The sequence below is a fragment of the Rhinopithecus bieti genome, unplaced genomic scaffold (assembly GCF_001698545.2).
Source record: "Rhinopithecus bieti isolate Rb0 unplaced genomic scaffold, ASM169854v2 scaffold_13272, whole genome shotgun sequence".
Lineage (NCBI taxonomy): Eukaryota > Metazoa > Chordata > Mammalia > Primates > Cercopithecidae > Rhinopithecus > Rhinopithecus bieti.
Genome location: NW_016807355.1, coordinates 98605 through 119655, shown reverse-complemented (window position 1 = coordinate 119655; position 21051 = coordinate 98605). Strand labels below are relative to the sequence as shown.

The 21051-nt window shown below is 43.8% G+C and overlaps 1 protein-coding gene and 1 long non-coding RNA gene across 3 annotated transcripts in view; one reads left to right on the top strand and one right to left on the bottom strand.

The window, feature by feature from the left end:
* FER1L6 (fer-1 like family member 6) overlaps positions 1-21051 on the bottom strand; it is a 172014-nt gene that overhangs the window by 55577 nt on the left and 95386 nt on the right. For both annotated transcript variants that reach the window (XM_017881439.1, XM_017881440.1), the window contains exons 21-26: positions 17299-17448; positions 7173-7283; positions 6754-6915; positions 5115-5295; positions 2571-2797; positions 617-739 (exon numbers count right to left, since the gene is read on the bottom strand). In XM_017881439.1, the coding sequence (XP_017736928.1) occupies positions 617-739; positions 2571-2797; positions 5115-5295; positions 6754-6915; positions 7173-7283; positions 17299-17448 (954 nt within the window). The remainder of the gene's footprint in view (positions 1-616; positions 740-2570; positions 2798-5114; positions 5296-6753; positions 6916-7172; positions 7284-17298; positions 17449-21051) is intronic.
* Positions 6672-20952, top strand: LOC108535425 (uncharacterized). Its single transcript, XR_001887225.1, has 4 exons — positions 6672-7295; positions 8494-8678; positions 19317-19452; positions 20239-20952. It is a non-coding gene; the product is annotated as an uncharacterized LOC108535425 (long non-coding RNA).

Sequence of the window (21051 nt, the reverse complement as noted above, 5' to 3'; positions counted from 1 at the left end):
TCAATTAAATATAACATCGGAGTAATTTTCCTTCCCTTCCATACTTAGGGGTGAGAAATCTTACCACACCCGGTTGCTGAGCTCTTGCCAGACTCTCCAGGCCTACTCCCCACTGACTCTCCACCTTTATAACTAGATCTGTCTCATTCCATGGACAAAAGGCCCTGCTCTTGCTATGCAAACCCACTTATAGTACCATTTGCTAAGGTCATATGAACTTAGAATCCTGCTGGTGACTTGGGGTCCTTAGACTGGGGTATCTCCTGAGGCCCCAATAATTGATGCCCACCTGTCCAGAGACCCCATTTCTCCCTGCTGGGCCCCCCGAGTCTGGCTGGGGGGCAGATCCCCCAGATGCCATGCTAGACTGAACATCCTTCCAGTATTTACAGCAGAGCTTGTGTCCTAGGGCCAGCTCCAGCCAAAAAGTAGGAATTTTGTAATTCAGGATCTCTGGTTCTTCCAGGCTTCTTACCTTTCTGCAGTTAACAGAACCACACCTGACTAGGGCCTATGTACAGTGGCATTTAAAAGGAGGTTATCTAGGACTCAGGGTGGGAGAAGGTGCTGTTTTCTTATTGAGTCTCTTGACTGAGACAGGTAGGGGAGACTCTACCTTCTGGGCTTTCTTCAGGGAGGCATAATACTTAGACCACCAGTCAATCACGTTTTCAGCAGATTCATCTGCTATGGTCCTTTTTCTCCTCTTAGTGGACCTCCGGGAAGGTTTCCTGGGATCCTGGCAAGGGATGGGGAAATGAGTTATTAGTTCAACATCATTTGGCTGCATCCTGGTGGTCAACTGGCTTGTGAGGAAGTAAACATTTAGGTGTCCACTGGAAAACACACAGAGGTATCCACTGGTTTTGTGCTAGCAGCTCTCTGTATCACTTCCACAAATCAAAGTTCAATAATCTATTCATCCATTCATTCATTGATTATTAAGCATATGTGAGATACTGTTTTTGACATTAAGGATGTGTGGAGAATTAGACACAATCCCACACTGGATAGCTTAGAATACAGCAGCTAGGCATGCAACAAATGAGAACTAGACTATATGATGCAATGCGGTATAGCAGGGTTATAAATCATTAAGCAATTAATATAAATGTTGTAATTCTCGGTTTCCTCAACTAGGGGCAATAATACCTATCACTGTCCTGAGGATTAAGTGACATAATTTAGGCAGTTCTTTGGTGTCATTTCTGATTTGAATGGGTACAAGTAAATGACTTCTATCACTTAAGTGATGGGGTAGCAGGAGAGGGAGTAATAGACATGTGGTAGAAAGGAGGCATTTGTGGGAGAAGACAGGTGTCCTGCTGGAGCTACGGATGCAGGACTCACCAGGCATTCATCTTCCATTCACTCGCCAAGTCATCTCTTGAGTCCGTACCATGATCCAGGCACTCTATCGAGTGCAGGGGATATAGAGATGTTAAAAAATTATCTCTTACCCTGCTGAGACTCACAATTTTATGATGAATCTGAGATGAACACTGAATGATGAACACTGAATCTGAGAAGTCAATAGAAAGTCACAGGTGCAATGCTAGGGGAATGCAGCAAACCACGTAAGGCGTCACAGAGGGTTGCTGACCAGGGATGAGATGAGAGCAGACTGTGCAAATATCCGTTCCGTGCACCTATCTCACTTTTCCACTCTTTTTTTTTTTAAATTATTATTTCATTCTTTACCATTTGCTGGGCAGGTTGTTCCTTAAGACCTTTTTGTTTTTTTGAGATGGAGGCTTGCTCTGTTGCCCAGGCTGGAGTACAGTGGCATGATTTTGGCTCACTGCAGCCTCCGCCTCCCAGGCTCAAGTGATTCTCCTGCCTCAGCCTCTGGAGTAGCTGGGATTACAGGTGAGTGCCACCACACCTGGCTTATTTTTTTATTTTTAGTAGAAATGGAGTTTCACCATATTGGCCAGGCTGGTCTTGAACTCCTGGCCTTGAGTAATCTGCCCACCTCAGCCTCCCAAAGTGCTAAGATTACAGGCGTGAGCCACCATGCCTGGCCCCTTAAGACCTTCTTAAAATGGCCTTCTCTTTTAATTCAATTGGTACACCAAGATTTTTCACTCAAATATATAATTTAAAAAGATTAACCATATCCTTGTTTTGTGGTTCTTTGTGTACTTGTCAATCTCTCCTTCCAGAATCTTTACTATTTTACTCCTCTTTAGAATCCAAAAGATGCATCTTCTTGGTCCCATATGATCTTGTACAAAGTAGGACCTAAATATTTGTGGAACATGCTTGGATGAAGAAACCCATGGCCTTTCCAAGCTAATGAATTAAGAAGAGTTTCTGTTCAATTAAATATTACTGTCAATTAAATATTAAAGTGACTAGCACTTTAATTTCATGCACATTAACTTTCTGATCCTACAACAAAGCTGTGAAGTGGGTATCAATATCCTCATTTTACAAAGAATGAAATGATACTCAGAAATGTGAAGCCGCTTGCCCATGGTCACACTACAAGCAACTTCATATTGTTTGAGGCCTCCAATGCAAGCTCCAATGAGCCTTGTAAATATGGAGAGGGATTTTAGTCTGACCTTAGGTTTTCCATCTTTTGGTGGCTCCTGGGCTACAGGTTTGCGTTCAGGCTCCAGCATCGGGGATGAGTCAGGGATGTCAACCAGGATGGCCGGCTGGGCCTGGGCAGAGTCGGGCACCGCTGTGGGAGGTGGCTCCACATCCACATAAATGTGATCTGCTGGGGGATCCTGGGAGGAGCTGTGGGCTCCAGAGGACTTAGGGGCTGTTAGCGAATCTGAAGTCTCTGAAATGAAAGCACATCAGGTCAGGGAGCTGGGCTGCATCACAGGGTGGTCATTTCAGGAACCTAATACTAGGAATCAGTCAGATCTGGATTCAAATATGTCAGGTTGCTAATATTTCTGAACCTCATTTTCTTATGTATAAAATGACAGTAAAAATACCCATCTCACTGGGAGGATGAAAGGAGACCATGATGTAAGGCGTCTGGCACATAATAGGTCATCAATAAATGGTTGTATTTGTTAATGATCATTCAAAGTAATTTTAATCAATCGTGGTCATTGGGATTATGAAAATAAAGGTTTCGGGTACAGATTCTGTGTCAGGGGGGTTGTCTCCCTGCTGTGGGTTAATCTAGGGAGGCTTTGGAGCTCCAGAGAGCCATGAAGCCCCCAACGGTAGGCAGAACCCTGAGCACATAAGTACATGTGCCTGGCAGGGAGCAGGGGTATGCCCAGAGCTTCGTGAGATTCTTAACTGGGCTGCTGATGCCATAGAAAGGTTAAAACACTGTCCTTTACTGCCAAAGGTCCTCATCTCTCCGTTTTATGCTGTAGGAGTCAGTACTCAGGAACATTTCCCAGTTCAGCACCCCCATGGCTGCCAGAAACTCCAGAGTTTCTCTCCCCACATTTGCTGACTTTCCAACAACAAATTCAACCCAACAAACTCTTATGGGTATCTGCTTCATACTGGGCATAGAGACAAACCAGTGAGACAGACTAGAAATCTTAGAAACGGACAGGGGATGTATGGCAACTTGGTTTACGAGAAAGATGGCAGTACAAATCATTGGGAAAATGAATGATAGGTTAGCAGACCCTTTGGGGGAAAAATGATGCTCTCTATGGAGAAAAATGCAGCTGAATCTCCACTTAAAATCATATATAAATGCAGATGATTAAAGATCTAAATGAGAAAGCTGAAACTATAAAGCTAGTAGAAGAAAATATAAGATAATACCTTTGTGACCAAGGGGTGAGAAAAGATTTCTTAAACAAGACTAAAAATATAAACTATAAAGTTTAAAACATGGAGGGGTCTGATTATATCTCAATCAAGGATTTCTGCTCATAGGTACGAATACAGACAAGGTTAGTAGTTACCATACTAGGAAAAGATATAAACAATATCTACAATCTATAGGATTTTAACATCTAGAAAATACAAAGAATTTGTGAATCAAAAAAAATTAAAGCACATAAAATATGGGCAAAGGACATGAACTGGCATCACAGAAAGAAGATGAATATGGCAGCAAGGATATGAAGGGTGTGCAAACAGTTGCAAGCAGAGAAATTCAAGTTAAAATAAAAATTAGATACTAATCTATATCCACAGAGTAGCAAAAGCTAAAACCAAACCAAAGCAAAACAAAAACCTAGAAAGTTGAATAATAGCAGGTGCTGCTGAGGAGGAGAAAAATAGGGTCCCAAATGCAGAAATGGTAGTATAGACTGATGTAGACTGGTGTAGATCAGTGCGGCTCTCTGGAGTGCCCCCTGGTGCTAATTAATGAAAATACATGTGCGTATTTCCTGGGACCTAGCGATCTCACCCCTGGGTGTACATTCCAGAGAAATTCCCACATAGCATCTTCCCTCAGGGAACACACACAGGAATATTCATTGCAGCACTGATTATGGAAAGGGGAGTTGAGGCAGCCAGTGGGTCTAAAATGAGAGGAAAGGAAAAGTAAAGTGTTGTAGATGCAGCAAGCAATAGTAACAGGCTAATGTACACATAGCAATATGGATAGAGCTTAAAACAGAGAATTCAGTGAAAAGAATAGGAAAACAAATGAAAATTATAGCAGCATATTATTTAGGTAGATTAAATCGACTTAAATTTGACAAGGATGGCGGTGTAGGGCCTGCAGTGGGGAGGGAACTGGGATTAGAGATAAGGAATAAGGAGGACAGTGGATAGAATGAGAGAATCTTTGAATAGACCAATGATGATTGTACAGCATGAAACTGAGATGTGCAATGAACTCAACTTTGTGCACCTGAGAGATACAAAATAGAACAAACTAAAACAACGTCAAGCACACAGCCAAGTGAAATGTCAGCGTGGAGGCAGGCAGGAGCGTAAGTCATATTCAAGGAAGGCATGTTAGAATTACTGACCCGATGTGAGTCAAAGTAAGAATGTGGCAGCCAAAGAAAGCAGAGACTCCTGCAGGAGCAAGCTCATCAGAAAGATCCACCCAGCCACTTGGCTGTGGGGCATCCTCTTTGAGCCAGTCCCATAACAGGCACTCTGCAGGCGCCATGACTTTATAGCTACAGCTACAAAATCTAGGAGCAGCTTCTCACCACGCCCAAGTTGGGTTCCATCCACGTGTGAGATGGGGGCAAGGGGCTCTCTGGATTTACACAAAAACTGCTTCAAGTAGTTGATGGTATAGGTGCCCACAAGGGTACTCCTCCCAAAAGCTCTCCAGTCCACCACGCAGATGCTCAGTGGTGGGTGCAGAAGCTCATTCTCAGGCAGTTCCTGCAGAGAGAGGCTGAGATGAAGAGGGGCCTGGGCCTGGCTGCTTGAGCCCTGGTGACCCCTTCCATGGGCGGACCCAAAGCCAGCTGGGCATCCAGCCTACCTTGTCTCTGCCTTGCCATTCTGTCCCTCCTGGCCAGTCCTGCAGCTTGCCAAAACTCTGGAGCAGTGTCTTACCAAGCCAGGGAGTAATTCACCCAAACAGGAAGTCTGCCTTAGTAACAATTTGTCCCAGGTTTAAATTACAAAAATCTCTCACTTCTGTACTGTCTCTGATAGTCATTTTCAGACCTCTTTATTTTGTCATTATCTGCCAGAAGAACTCTCATCTCCAATGAAAGCTTATCCAGGCCCATTATATAAAAGAGATGAAAGTCGAGCCATTTAATACAGAGCTGAGAGCGAAGGGACAGTGCCCCAGCCACCTGTTTTCCCTGGTGACCCCCAAAACTCAATGTAGCCTGATACAAAAGGTTTGCAAACACCGTGCACATTCTTCCATTGTAGGCTTCGCCAACTGGGCATATATGTCCAGTGGAGCAAGCTGGGTTGCACAAAGCAATTTTTTTCTTTGCAATTAGTTTCAAATCAAAGCACAAAAAAGTATGTTGAAATATTGAAATAAATAAAAGCACAGATGTCAAAAAATCACTTTAGAAGCATAAATTCACATGTAAACTCCTGACATTCGAAGTACAAATACTTTTTAAAAAATATAGCCATTAAACCTGTAATCCCAGCACTTTGGGAGGCTGAGGCAGGTGGATCATGAGGTCAGGAGATCGAGACCATCCTGACTAACACGGTAAAACCCCATCTCTACTAAAACTACAAAGAATTAGCCAGGCGTGGTGGCGGGCACCTGTAGTCCCAGCTACTCGGGAGGCTGAGGCAGAAGAATGGCATGAACCCGGGAGGCGGAGCTTGCAATGAGCTGAGATTGCATCACTGCACCTCCAGCCTGGGCGACAGAGTGAAACTCCATCTCAAAAGAAAAAAAAAAACAAAAAACAAAAAAAAGTAGCCATTAAAATAAATTTTATTACAGTATTTTCTAGGCCAGTGGTTCTCAAATTTTAGTATACATCAGAATCACCTGGAAATCTTGTTAAACTAGACATCTGGCCCTCCCCACAAGTTTCTAACTCAGAACAGCTGGACCTGAGAATGAGCATTTCTAACAAGTTCTCAGGTGATGCTGATGCTGATGAATTTGGGACTACACTTTGGGAACTGCTATTCTAGGAAAAAGTTTGTCAACCTGCTTTGATTGCTGTATGATCCACACTGGAAACGTTTCAAAACAAAACAACAAAAGTCTATTATATCTCATTCTGAAATTCTGGCTTTTCACTAAATTAATTCTTTGTCGCAGGTAGTGGACATCTGAAACCCTAAAACGTCTCATCTGTGGAAAAAAGAGGAATGAGCCAGGTCGGGAGAGTGAGAAGCTCGCACCACTTCGAAAGCGTCTGCCTGGACGCTGAAGTTCGGGTTGTTCTTGTAGCTCTGGATCACACAGGACTTCACACCTCGTCCTCCGCACTCAATGAGAACCTGAGGCCGATCCACGGAGAGGAGCTGCACCTTCTTCATTTCCCGAACTCCCCAGAAGAGAACCTGAGGAGACGACCAGCAGAGCCATCGCCACCCCTCCACACAGGAGCCCCACACCTGCCCTGGCTCTGTGTGGAAAAGTCAGACCTGCTCCCCAAGAACCACGCTATGTTCCTCCAGGAAAGAACGGCACAGCTTTTTGAGGTCTCGTTCTTTTTCTCCAGGTCTCCCGCCCATCCCATACCACCTCTCCTACAATTCAGGCGGGGCCACTGCCCTTGAGTCCCAAAGAACAACTCAGCTCCTACCCTGACCCGTACCTCCACTCGGTATTTGCTCAGCACCGGCCGAATGTTGGCAGGAACCGGGTAGATCTGGGTGATGTCTGGTGGCTCAACGGGTGGGAGGCCTTGCAGCCCGGAGGAAGGGACCTACCACACAAGGCAAGTATAAGTTACACACTGGAGAGACACAGGGAAGGCAACGGTGCCACACAACCACGTCATCAGTAAGATGTTCACTGTTTTGCCAACAAAAGTAACGTTTCCAGCTTAAAATACAAGGAGCATGCATTTTACCATATTTAATTATGTATTAATTGATAAATGCATTCATTTACAAGGGTAACCAACATTTAGCGAGCACTTAAGATGTGCCACAAGGCTAATAACACAGAGCTCACAGTATAGAGGGGAGAGAAAAAAACAAATACGGAAGATAGGTCTTACAACTTAATAAAAATTACACAAGAACCACAGCAGGGTAGTGGAGAAGGAGCGTCTATCAGATTCCAAACGTTTGAGCCTTAATGATCCCCACTCCCTTCGGACTTGTCAGGATCTCCAGAAAAGCCATTATGCACTACTACTACGACTACTACTACAAAAAATAAAAAATAAATAAAGATTTACATTTAATCCAACAGAGACTACATCTTAATCAGTGGAGCAGAAAATGAAATGTTTTGAAGGCAGATGAAAACTTGTCACTTCTTGTGCACTTGGGGTTAATGAAACTTCAGGACAATTTCAGCTTTGCTGAAATTTCACACAAAGGACTTACAAAGTTCTACTGAGAACAGGGTTATTTTTTCTCAGTGTAGGTTATCTCACACTGCCCTCAAAACCTGGTTCGACACATACCTCTTTCAATTTCTTCAAAGAAAACAAAAAATAAAAGAAGCTTTTTTTCTGACCCGATCCCAGCTGCTTCTACCATTTCAATGCTTGTTGAATGCAATATGTCCTCTATACAGATTTCGTGCAGAAATTAGGAGACTGAGTCCAGAAATAAGGCTCTGCTGTGTGACCCTGCACAAGTACATTTCCCTCTCTGAGCCTCAGATACTGGGCCAGATGACTCACCAAGCTCCTTGGGAATCAGATGTTTTATTAAACATTGCGTTGGAGCAGGTGGTTCTCCTTCCTGGGGCTGTTTGTCTGCCTGAACAAATTACAGGGACTTGGCCAAAAGGGAGTCTTTATTTACTTCATTCTCCAAGCCCCTCCATATACAGTGAGTTCTTGATAAATGCTTATTGGTTGACTGACATATTAGTCCACATGCTCCGTATGCTAGAAAAAGCCTAATTGTGCATCACAATCTGCAAAATGCAAATATATCACCGTTCCTTTTTCATAGACATATTCTAGTTGGCAACAGCAGATGTGGTTAAGCTAATTACAAGAAAGCTCAGAAAAAGGAGAGCAGACACTGCAAATGTGAAATAGGCTTAAGGTAATGAAGCTGCAGGATGCACCAGCTCAGATCAAGAAGCTGGTAAATGACAAGGATGGCAATGCCCAATACTGCCTGGCAGTGAAGAGGTGAGCAATTTAGCGTGCAAGCATCACCTCACTGGGAAGGTCAGTAGCCCCTCTAGCTTTACAGGGAAAGCCACAGAACAGCTGTGATGGTGGCATAGGAGGGGCTGCCTCTAGATGTGCTTCTAAAAAAGCATCATATGTTTTATCCTGGGGCTGCTGAAGTATCAGCTTGGGAAATGGCCAAAGAAGTTTTGCTTCATAAGTGCCTGAAAAATGCTGTTAAGAGCTCAACACAGCCCTTAAAGAATCCTATAACATGGTGGCAATTAAATGACTTTGCTACCAGTCAAGATTAAGCTTTTTCCAGTGAAATGGGTCGGCTGCTGGCCTATAAAACCATATGATATGCAGTTAGTCAGCACATAGGGCCAGGGAAAAACAAGAGATTGTTATGAAGGCAAAATAGCAAGAATTGGGGGTTGGCAGGATGGGTAGTTGGTCTGAAAGCCTGACTGCTCTAATATCCCCATGGAAGTAAAATATCAGGACCTCAAAGTAGGTCCAGGACAAGGGTGAACCAGTGTGGCACACAGGGTACAAAAGTTAAGGAGGCACTCACTCTTAGGGCCATGCATGACCCTAGTCCCAGCCCTGCCCATCTGAGAAATCACTGATGCTCAGAAGCCTTTCTCCTTTCTGTCTCCCTCAGCCTATAATTTATATTTCTATTATATCTCATCTTTAGTACAGTGGCTTCTTGGGCTCCATCACTTAATAGCTCACTACATATTTTTATGTAGAAATGTCTAGCATGCAATAAAAGATGGCAGGCACAGAGATAAGACAATGTTATTAACAAGAGAAACTAGCTGAAGAAACAGACGCATAGAGGATTCGGATAATGTGGTAATCTGACATGAACTTTAAAGTAACGATGCTTAATCTGTTCAATAAGAAACCAGATAAAAAGCTTCAATAGATAAATCTATAATAAAAAAAGAAATGGGAAATTCTATGGCTGAAAATTTAGTCACTGGAAAGAAGAACTTAGTGAATAGGTTTTAAAAAAGAGGCAGGAGAAATGAGCTGGAAGGTAGGCCATATTATGGATAAAATAAAGCTCAGAGAGACAAAATGATAGACAATGCATCAAAGAACATAAGAGGCACAGAGAATTAAAAGGTCTAATATACATGTAATTGGAGTCACAGAGGAGGCAAAAAGAGGTGAGGCAAGGAGAGGAGAAAGGGGAGAGAAGAGAAAAGAGGAGGAATAGAATAGGACAGAAGCAATCTTTGATAAAGGCTGACAATTTTCCAAAACTAATTTAAAACATCAAGCCAGGGTTTTAAAAGCTCTATAAAACCCAACAAGATAAAAACAAAACTGTACTTTAGTACAGCATAGTAAAACTGCTAAAAACCCAAAATAAAGAAAATACCTTAAAACAATCACATGAGGGAAAATAAATAAAGATCACTTTTTAAGGAGCAACAATAAGAATGATAACCAACCTCTCAAAAGAGAAAGCACAGCCCAAGCAATGGAATAATATCTTCAGCTTGCTGAAAGAAAATTGTTTCCAACCCAGGCAAACAAAACAAAACAAAACAAAACAAAAAAAAAAAACCTAAGAGGAAATTTAAAGGGCCTAACATCAAATAGTGAGATTATGGCAAAGCTAGAACCATCAGAAGAGGTAAGTGTGAGCTGCGGAATAAAGTTGGTGAGTTGAGCAGATTGTCTGGTGGGCTTGAGCAGGGTTTCTACTGGAAGTTTGTTTGTTTTGTTTTGTTTTCGACAGTCTCACTCTGTCACCCAGGCTGGAGTGCAGTGGTGCGATCCCAGCTTACTGCAACCTCCGCCTCCCGGGTTCAAGCAATTCTCCTGCCTCAGCCTCTTGAGTAGCTGGGATTACAATTGCGTGCCAACATGCCCAGCTAATCTTGTATTTTTAGTAGAGACGGGGTATCACCATATTAGCCAGGCTGGTCTCGAACTCCCGACCTCAGGTGATCCACGCGTCTCTGCCTCCCAAAGTGCTGGGATTCCAGGTGTGAGCCACTGCACCCGGCCTGGAAGTTCTTAATAGTAAGTAAGGATCAGCGAGCTTTCCCTCCCTGACCCCTCACTAAGCCTATTTTAGGGTGGATGCCTTCTGCAAAGTCTTTATTAGCAGGTCAATAATCAGTTAATAACACTTTACCTTTAAAACAGGGAGAAAGCTCACACAGAGATGCTCTCTGAAGCTAATTAAATCATCTAACTCAGACCTCTAATGAGAAGACTTAATGAGTACCAAGCATCAGAGAAGAATATCTCATTTTTTAAGCCAATAGAACTTAGGTTAAATCTATACCACATAGACAAAGAAGATTAAAAACAAATGAAAAAATTAGAGAACATTCACATGATGGTAAGAGAAAGAGTCCTAGAAAGTTGAATGAAAAGGAAGAATGGATTCTAAGCAGGCAGAGTTAACACATAAATCCACGGAGGCTACACACTGCACAACTGTAGGGGGTGCCAGCCACATTGACCAAATAGCAGTGGCCCCTTCTGGGGGTGTGTAGTGCACTACCCCTCTAGGAAGGCTGAGCTATTTCTAGGAAGTGTGTTGGGCAGAATAATGACTCCCCAAAGATATTCATATCCTAATCCTCAGAACCTATAAATACGTTACCTTAAATGGCAAAAAGGAATGTGGCACATGTGATTAAATTAAGGATCTTGGGATGAGTAGTTTATCCTGGATTATCTGGGTGGGCCCTATGTATCCTTGAGGGTCCTTATGAGACAGCAGCAGGAGAGCCAGAGTAGGAAGAGATGTGGCAATGGAAGTAGCCGGGAGGTTCTAGGGATAAATAGACAATGAGAGAGAGAGACTTGAAGAAGCTATCTGGCTGGCTTGAAGATAAAGGAAGGACCACCAGTCAAGGAATGCAGGCCATCCCCAGAAACCAGAATAGACAAGGAAACAGATTTCCCCCGAGAGCCTCCAGAAGGAACACAGACCTGCTAATGCCCTGATAAGGGACCCTTTCAAACATCTGACCTGAAGAACTGTAAGATAATAAATTGGGTTGTCTTAAGCCACCATGTCTGTGTGGTCATTTGTCAGAGCAGCAACAGGAAACCAACACAGGAAGCAAAACATTCTAAGAAAGGGAGGTGGACTTTCCAGAAGGAGAACATTCAAGCAGCAGAGGAGAGGAAAACTGTAATAGGAGAGAGAGGGCTCTGAAAACAAGAGAAACGTTATAAAACTAGGGGAAACAAGTGTTCTAAGTATGGAGAACGGAAAAGAAGGCCAAAGTGTGAATAACAACAGACAGTTCTGAGACTGCAGAAGGGGACACTGCTGTGAGGGGACCGGGGAATGGCCCGACAGTTGAAATCTGGCTCACACACAGAATTCCATGAATGTTTCTTCACTGAATGAGTAAATAGATGCATTTTGTTTTTTTTCGAGGGTCTTGCTTTGTCACCCAGGCTGGAGTGCAGTAGCATGATCATAGTTCCTGCAGCCTCCACCACCATGCCCAGCTAATTTTTTATTTTTTGTACAGATGGGGTCTCGCTATATTGCCCAGACTGGTCTTAAACTTCTGGGCTCAAACAATCCTCCTGCCTCAGCTTCCTAAAGTGCTGGGATTACAGGCGTGAACCATCAGGCACAGACAAAATATTTTACTGTGAGTCTATGATGTGTAAAATATTGTGGGCTTTTCTGTGTGATGTGGAGTAAACCTCACATGTCAAATCTCATCAGCTGATCCAAAAGACTCTATCTTTAAAATATATACAGAGCCCACCTCTCTTCCTTTCCATGGCTACATTGATTCAAGGCGCCTTTATCTCCAATCTGAGTAACTTCAAGAGTCTCCCAATGGGCCTTTCTGCTTCTCTCCTTGCCACTTCAGAATACACTGGATCCAGCATCTTCGTGTTGCAACATAAGTCACTGTGCCGAGAGTCCTCTCTGGGCTTCCCGTCTCTCCCAGAATAAAAGCCAAAGTCCTTACCAGGCCCCATGTGATCTTTTCCCACTGGCCTCATCTCCTTCCCGCTTCCTGTCATTTGTCCACTGCAGCCACATTGACCTCCTTGAGCATGCCAGGCATAGTGAGGCTTCAGGGTCTGGAATTTGCTCTGCCCTCCACATCTAAAGGCTCTATGCCCCGTTAGCTGCATGGCTGCCCAGTTAACCATGCAGCTAAAATGTAAGGCTACAAAAGTAGTCTGAAGACAAATTTCAGGACAGCTTAACAGCCAGGCTACAGAAATGTGACAGTCTCCTATGGGGCAGATTTCCTCTTCAGGGAATATTAACACTTACCATGAAAAAATGTTTTGTGGTCAAATACATTTGGGAAATACCAAGTTTTGAAAAAGAAGTTACAAAAAGTTCTTTGCTGCAGGACTTCTCGGTTTCTTTACCATGGTAACTGGCATTTCAGATCCCCAAGAGACATGTGATATAAAGCATTTCTCAAGCTTGCTTGTCACTGTATTTGGAGGGAGTGATGTTCCAAAAAAAAAAAAAAAAAAAAAACCAGACTTTGAGAAATGTTCCTGGTGGCAGGAAGTAAGAGCTGCTGAAGATTTCTGGAGAGAAGGGTGGTAACACCAGCTAGTGTTCGGGAAGGAATGTGGAGGATGGAGTGAACAGGAAAAGTAAAGGAGGCCAGTAGCCGAGCAAGGAGGCCGGTGTAACATTCACATGAAAACTAAAAGAACCCATGGGAACAGGGGATGGGAACCATTCAAGGAACAATCTACGGGGCGGCCCTGGCTATGGATAAAGATGTGATGTGAAGAATTAAGGCTTACTGAATTTTCAAGCTGGAGTGTCTGGGAGAACAATGGGGCTATGAGTCAGGATTGGGAGGACAGGGGGCAGCTAACTTGGATAGAGGAGGGAAATGAAAATAATGAAATCAGTCTGGTGCATAGGAGAACAAAGGTGTTACATCCTTCATGTGTTTTTGAGACAGGGTCTCTTGCTCTCCTGCCCAGGCTGGAATGCAGTGGTGTGATCATGATCTCACTGCAGCCTCGACCTCCCAGGCTCAAGTAATCCTCCCGCCTCCACCTCCTGAGTAGCTGGGACCACGAGCATGTGCCATCACACCCAACTGAATTTTTATGTTTTGTAGAGATGGGCATCCCACTATGTTGCTGAGGCTAGTCTTGAATTGCTAGGCTCAAGTGATCCTCCCCACCTCTAAATCCTTCTGAGCAAGGGCAGTTTCAGTAATGGAGATAGAGAAACTGATGCCAGACATCCACAAATGAAGGCATTTTCCAGCCCCTGTCTTCTCAGTGTGTATGAGATCCACATGCTAAGACAGTCATGCTGGTGATTAAAATAGTTTTTGAACAAGCGATCAAATGAGAAGAAGTCCTAATGAAATCCTAATGAATTGTATCTCAGGCTACTTACCTCTGACAGTGCTTACTTCATTAAGTCGGCTCTCGGGAAGCAGCAGGGTCTCTCACCAGTGCACCCAGCTCAGGGCTGAGGAAGGGAGGATGAGAGATGGGGCTACAAAACCCAGACAGCTGAGCCCACAGACAGCATTTGGGGATCCACCAGTCCAGCCTTCATTGGCAGATGCAGGGTCTCAGACCCAGAGCATGTACTAGGACAGCATTGTGTAGTGAAAAGAGAGTTGACTGAATCCAATTCAGTTAGCATTGAGCCTCAGCTTTCTCACATGCAGAATGGGAGTGCTGGACTACATCTCATTTTCCCAGGTCAGCCATTCCACGACCACCTTTACCACTTGTACATCCCACAACCATTTTTTTATTAGACACTTTTAGTTTTAAAAGGGAAACTTCATCTTGCAAGGCAAAACAAGTACTACTTGACAGAAATGGAAGGTCACTTTAAAAAGAAAACCAATGAAACAAAATAATATTATTGGAATATGCAATGTGAAGCCTTTTTTTTTTTTTTTTTTTTTTTGAGACAGAGTCTCACTCTGTGGCCAAGGTGGAGTGCAGCGGCATGATCTTGGCTCACAGCAACTTCTGCCTCCCGGGTTCAAGCAATTCTGGTGCTTCAGCCTCCGGAGTAGCTGGGACCACAGACATGCGCCACCATGCCTGGCTACTTTTTGTATTTTTAGTAGAGATGGGGTTTCTCCATGTTGGTCAGGCTGTCTCCAACTCCCAACTTCAGGTGATCCGCCCTCCTTGGCCTCCCAAAGTGCTGGGATTACAGGTGTGAGCCACTGCGCCTGGCCAATGTGAAGCATTTCTTAAACTTTGTCTTTACTGTATTTGGAGGGACTGGTGTTCCAAGAGGCAGACTTTGGAAAATGTTCCCATAGGTGTCACCGATCTCTTTGTGCCTGGAACCTGTGCTATCTCTTATTAAAAAGGGAGGTTTCAAGTTGAGAGATATTCGAGACAGATGAACATCAAAAGTGGCTTTCTTCTAGAAGTACTTAGAAGGATAAAACATGGCAAAGCTCCCTTCATATCAATCCAACACTATTTAATGCTGATTTTAACCTAAAATCACTCATGACAGTTTAAGGTCACCAGGATTCTCACTTAAGACTGGACCAACAGTTTTGAAGATTACGTTCAGTTCTGATAGTCCATTTTACTGTGCAACACACATCTATTTGACTAGATCTGGTTCTATTAGAATCCCATTTGGTTTTAAGATTTGTAAGACAAAGATTTTTCTGGTCCTACCCAGAAAAATCCTAGGCTGCAGTCATTATGTAACTGGAGCCAATGCTTGAATTTGTGCTAATCCATTCCCCCAAGAACTCTCACCCAGCCTCAGCTCCCCTAACAGAGAGCTCACTCTTTCTCCAAGGCAGCCATTCCATCCTCAAAAAGTTCTCCCTTACATGGAGCAAAAACTAGACCACACTCAAAGTCTTTGATAAGATGAGCTTAAGAACTCATCACTGTAGCCATGTGCAACCCCCAAGGCTATAGACCTGGGCGGGGTCTGGGTTTGAATAAAAGTGTGTCTAACCCCAAAGCTGCTCCCTTCCTCATTACGCTCCCCAGAATCCCCAGCTCTGGTGGGACTCTCCGGATTCTAGACTCTCACCTGCCATATTGAGCAAGTAATTACCTTTCTATCCAGCTCAGTTCCTTTACCTGAAATACATGGTAGAATTAGACATCTTGCTTTAATATTCTAAGGCATTATTATCATCTTAAATAGCTGTTTGTGGAGTGTTTATTCCATGCCAGGCACTTTAGATAGATTGACTATAATCCCCATTTTGCAGGTGAAACCCAGATTAAGTAGCTCACGCAAGGCCACACACTAAGAAGTGGTGAAACTGAGATTTCTACTTGGAATCTAGCTCTAGCACCTTCATTCTTAACTCATTCTCTTTGTGTTAGGAACCCTTGCCTTCTGGTTTCTCAAATAACCGAGTTTTGACTTTATTTGATGTTTTTTTTGTTTTGTTTTTAAATTGGGATATCTGGAAACCAGGCTTACCTATATAGACATTGTTATGGACTGAATGTGACTCTCCAAATTTCATATGATAAATACCAATCCCAATGTGATGATATTTGGAAGTGGGGCCTTTGGGAAGTAATGAGGTCATGAGGGCAGGACGCTCATGAATGGGATTAATGCCCTGATAAGAAGAGACACAAGAGAGATAACTTCTCTCTCTCGGTCAGATGAAGATACTAGTCATGCCAGGCCTGCTGCCACCTTGATCTTGGTCTTTCCAGTCCAAGCCTCCAGAACTGTGAGAAATAAACATTTATTGTTTAACCTTCCCAGACTATAGAATTCTATTGTATAATAGCAGCCTAAGACAGAGGTGTTGATCTGACTAAAAGGTAAAGTACCACCAGGTACCTCCTGGTGCCTCAGTGAGTGGGAAGTCAAGGGGAGAAATCTCTGATCCAGGCCCCTCAACCTGCTCACTTCTTTTCTCTACATCCTGTGTATTCCTTTTCTAGGTTCTCTCTACATCCTGTGTATTCCTCTCCTGGACTGCTGGACTTCAGGGATTCAGCTTCTCTTCCCAATATCCACCTCTGCTTTCTGAAAAAGTCTCCCCAGACACACATTCATAAATCCCCCTAGGTCTTAGTGGGAAGGACTAAGAGTTCTTTGTCTTTGCAAAACCGTACAGTGTAAGGAGCAAAAGTCCTTAAAGGTCTAAGGTCAACTCTCAGTTCAACCACCAACCCAGCTGTGTGATAAGTCAGTCAACCACCTTAATTCTAAATTTACTGTCTGTAAAATGGGAATCACAACACCTGCCTCAGCAGGACTGAGGGAGCTCTAGTGTGATGAAAGGTATATGAGCCAACGATCACCACACTGGACGCATGGTAAGTGCTCACATATGTTTGCTTCCTCTGTGTTTTGTGTCCTTTCATGGCCTGCATGGAGCTCAGGAACTTGCACAGAAGGCTGCTCAAGCAACGTTGGCCAAACTCACAAGAATCTTTCATCCTGAGATTCTGACTTACAAGCTCAGGGGATCTAGGAATAGTCCAAGTCACCTGAGTTCTTAAGTGCACCTCTCAGGTCCCCAAGACACACATTCAGATATGGGATCGCAGCGAGGGATCAGGCACAGCTTCACTCAAGTGGCACTTGTGGTGAGGCCACTTCTCTGTGCAGGTAGACCTGATAGATATTTGGTGCCACATCTGGTTCACTCACCTGCAGCAGTTCAAATACAGCAAGGAGATCCCCTCCAGAGAGGTTCCCACAAAAGATGGGGTGATAGCATAACGTGGGGGGCTCATAGTCCTGGTCAGCCAGCTTCACAACGGGAGCAGCCACTGTGGCACCCAAATATTCTGGCTTCCCCTAAAGAAGAAAAGAAATGAGTTTTTATTTCCTGATCATTAATTACCTGGTTCTGATTCCCATCAATACAGTTTTACAAATAACCTCCACAAAACCGTCAGCACCCGTGTCTCACTCTCTTCTCCTGCCAAGCTCCTCTTGCCCATTTCTATAGGCCTGGGGGACAGTGGGTTCCACTCACGCTCCTAAAAGTGTCATCCTTGCTGGGCGCGGTAGCTCACGCCTGTAATCGCAGCACTTTAGGAGGCCGAGGTGGGCGTATCACAAGGTCAAGAGATCAAGACCATCCTGGCCAACATGGTGAAATCCCATCTCTACTAAAAATACAAAAATTAACTGGGTGTGGTGGCACACACCTGTAGTCTCAGCTGCTCAGGAGGCTGAGGCAAGAGAATCGCTTAAACCCAGGATGTGGAGGTTGCAGTGAGCCGAGATTGCACCACTGCACTCCAGTCTGGCAACAGAGAGAGACATCTCAAAAAAAAAAAAAAAAAAAAAAGGTGATGGAGGGCAGTTATCCTAGGGGCTTTCTGGCCCAAAGCTATCTCACGGGCTATCTCTCTCCTCATATATTGAGCTCAGTAGGATATAGTTAAAATAATTATCCAGGGAAGACTGGAAGGGGGAAAGGAAAAATCAGGTAGCAGCAAACATTCCAAAGGATCTCTAGGGCAGGGCATCACTGTGGTTGGGAGCACAAGCTTTGGAGCCAGGCAGCCTTCAGTTTGAGTTCTCACATCTGCCACTTTCTAGCTCTATGCCCTTGGGCCAGCTGCTCAACCTCTGAGAGCCTCATGCCCAAAAAAGAGTTAAAAATAATACCTTTCCATAGGATCATGAGGACTAAAGGAAAGTTGCATAGGCTTTGCATGGTGACTGGCATACAAGTGCCGATACATAGTAATGATGAAGATGCTCGATATGTTTAAGTGATGGGGGAGTCCTGCCCTATTTTACTTGGTAGTAAAAAGGGATATTAAAATATGTTTGTATGTATGTATGTAGGCCATATGTTTCTGTAAGAACTATGCAATGCGATGGCTCTGCTTCCTGCCTCTTTTGCAAGCCTGTGTGCACATTCCCCTAGAGGCAGCATGGGGCTGGCGCAGTCATTCTGCTGTGCTATTTATCTCAAGAACTGCTAGAATATAAGCTCCCTGTGGGCAGAGTTGCCTGCACTATTCACTGCTGTGTCCCCTGGCACAAGGCAGATACTCAATGCATGTTGGTTGAGTGAAAGCTGTTGGATAAATGACCTCTGCCATCCAACACTAGTGCCCTTGCTCTTTTTGGCTGAGGCTGGGTTTTAGCAGTCACACTGCCTCATTGTCTCTGGACTCCTGAAGTAACAGGTGCAACCCCAGCTGTAGAAGGAAACTTGATTGAGGTGGAAACAAGGCTTTTTGTTCAACCACACTTGAAAACAAAGCTGCCTGCTGGTGTCGACTAGTGGAGACAGACCTGTTTTGGGGATGGGTGGAGTTAGGGCAGCTGGCTAGGAAATGAGTGATCTGCCTGACAATTTGTTCATTAACCCAGCTGGGATTGGTTAGTTCAAATTAGTCCTGAAAACAAAAGAGTAAACATATCCCAAGCAACCAATTTTCCAAATATAAACTCATTTATTCCAGAACCAGCAGACTCTTATGAGGACACAAGCCACTGGGAAATGAGGTAAGGTTCTAGACTGGAAGCATGGTTCCAGCAGATTCTGTTTCCATTAATCTGAGCATCACCGTATTTTGGGCCCTGTTTAGCTACAGCGCACAAGGGTGAACAAAAGGTTTTGCATGTCTACATGCATTTCTCTGGGAGCAAAGAGCATATTTTCATATCCCTTTCTCTCCCACATTTCTTTTTCCCTTTAGAGTCAATAATGTGGCTGAATTTCTCTGTAAAGGGCTTGGCTTAGGGTTCAGCCAGGAAAAGCCATTGCTGAGTGGAGATCTGGAAGGGAAATGGAAAGCAATGGGGCAGCCAACGGAAACAGAGCCAGCCCCGCAGGTTAGTGTAACAGGACAGTGGCCTACATACATACATACAAAATATTTTAATATCCCTTTTTACTACCAAGAAAAATACGGCAGGACTCCCCCATCTCTTACACATATCGATCATCTTCATCATTACTATGTATCAGCACTTGTATGCCAGTCACCATGCAAAGCCTATACAACATTCCTTTAGTCCTCATGATTCTGTGGAAAGGTATTATTTTTAACTCTTTTTTGGGCATGAGGCTCTCAGAGGTTGAGCAGCTGACCCAAGGGCATAGAGCTAGAAAGTAGCAGATGTGAGAACTCAAACTGAAGGCTGCCTGGCTCCAAAGTTTGTGCTCCCAACCACAACGGTGCCCTGCCCTGCAGATCCTTTGGAATGCTTGCCGTCATCTGATTTTTCCTAGTAGAGCGTTCAAAGACACTCTACTGCTGTTATTGTTTTCTGCGTAGAAAATAAGCACTAACAATTGAAAGCATGTTGTTAGGAACAAAGTTGAAAAGGTAGTTATTTTGTGGTCTTCCCTACAGAACATCTATACTACATGCTAAATAGTAGAAGTCCTCTTCCATAAATATACACATCTATCCCCAACTTATAGATAGGGGAATGAGGCCCAGAGGGAGGGAGTGGCTTGGAGGACTAGAATGTGGTTGTATAGGGGAGAGACTGCTACACTAGCCTCCACCACCTGTACAGGCAAAAGTGGGCACAGGGGACCTGGTTCAGCCTCCAAACAGCTGTGACTTTAAATAAGGTATTTGAGCTTTCTTTGTCTGTTTCCTCCTGTAGGAAGCAAGATGGGAATGTCACGGTCTCTAAGGTCTCTGCTCCCCTTCTGTGATGCTCACTTCTTGATTCCCTGCTGACCTTGGCCTAAAGACAGGGGCTGTCAGGAGTACTGCAAGGAGGTGGGGAAGCTTTAGGAAGGCTTCCTGGAACTACTGTTTTACTTAATATATTTGTGCTCCTGCACCCTCATGAGGAGGTAAAGACATTAAATAAAGAAACAAATCCTTTCCTTTCATTTTAGACTTCCTAATTTAAGAAAAGAGTATTTGTGTAAGTTAAAAAAAAAAATCCTTCAGTAAGCTTTTGACTCTATCCAAGGGTTCAGCACACAAACGTCTTGGGAGAACAAGAGGTTTGGTCCACATCATAAAAGAAAAGGGATAGAGATGGATGTGTTGTATAGGGCGTAGAAGCAACAAGCGAGAGAGAAAGAAACACAGTTAGAAAGGCTAAGAAAATACCCATCCATTTCTTTTCAGCCAGGTGAGATCAGTAAAAACCTCCTGTTTCCAAAAGGCATGAACATTTTTATTAAACGGCAATAGGACCTGGAATTAGCTGGAGGCTGGGTACAGTTGCAGGTTGCTTTATACAAGTATCACACTCCTGAAGAAGCGTGTAGACTGACGTTCTGCAAACCAGATCCAATTTTAAGTGCCATTTAAATGGAAATCAGTGAAAAACTCTTTTAGTAAAGCAAATGATCATCACCAATCTTTTTGGTTCCGTGAACTGTTTTCAGGTTTTCCTCGAGGTACATCTAGTGTTCTCACCACTCACAGCGTCAGGACTTTGTTTACTTTAAAATAAAGT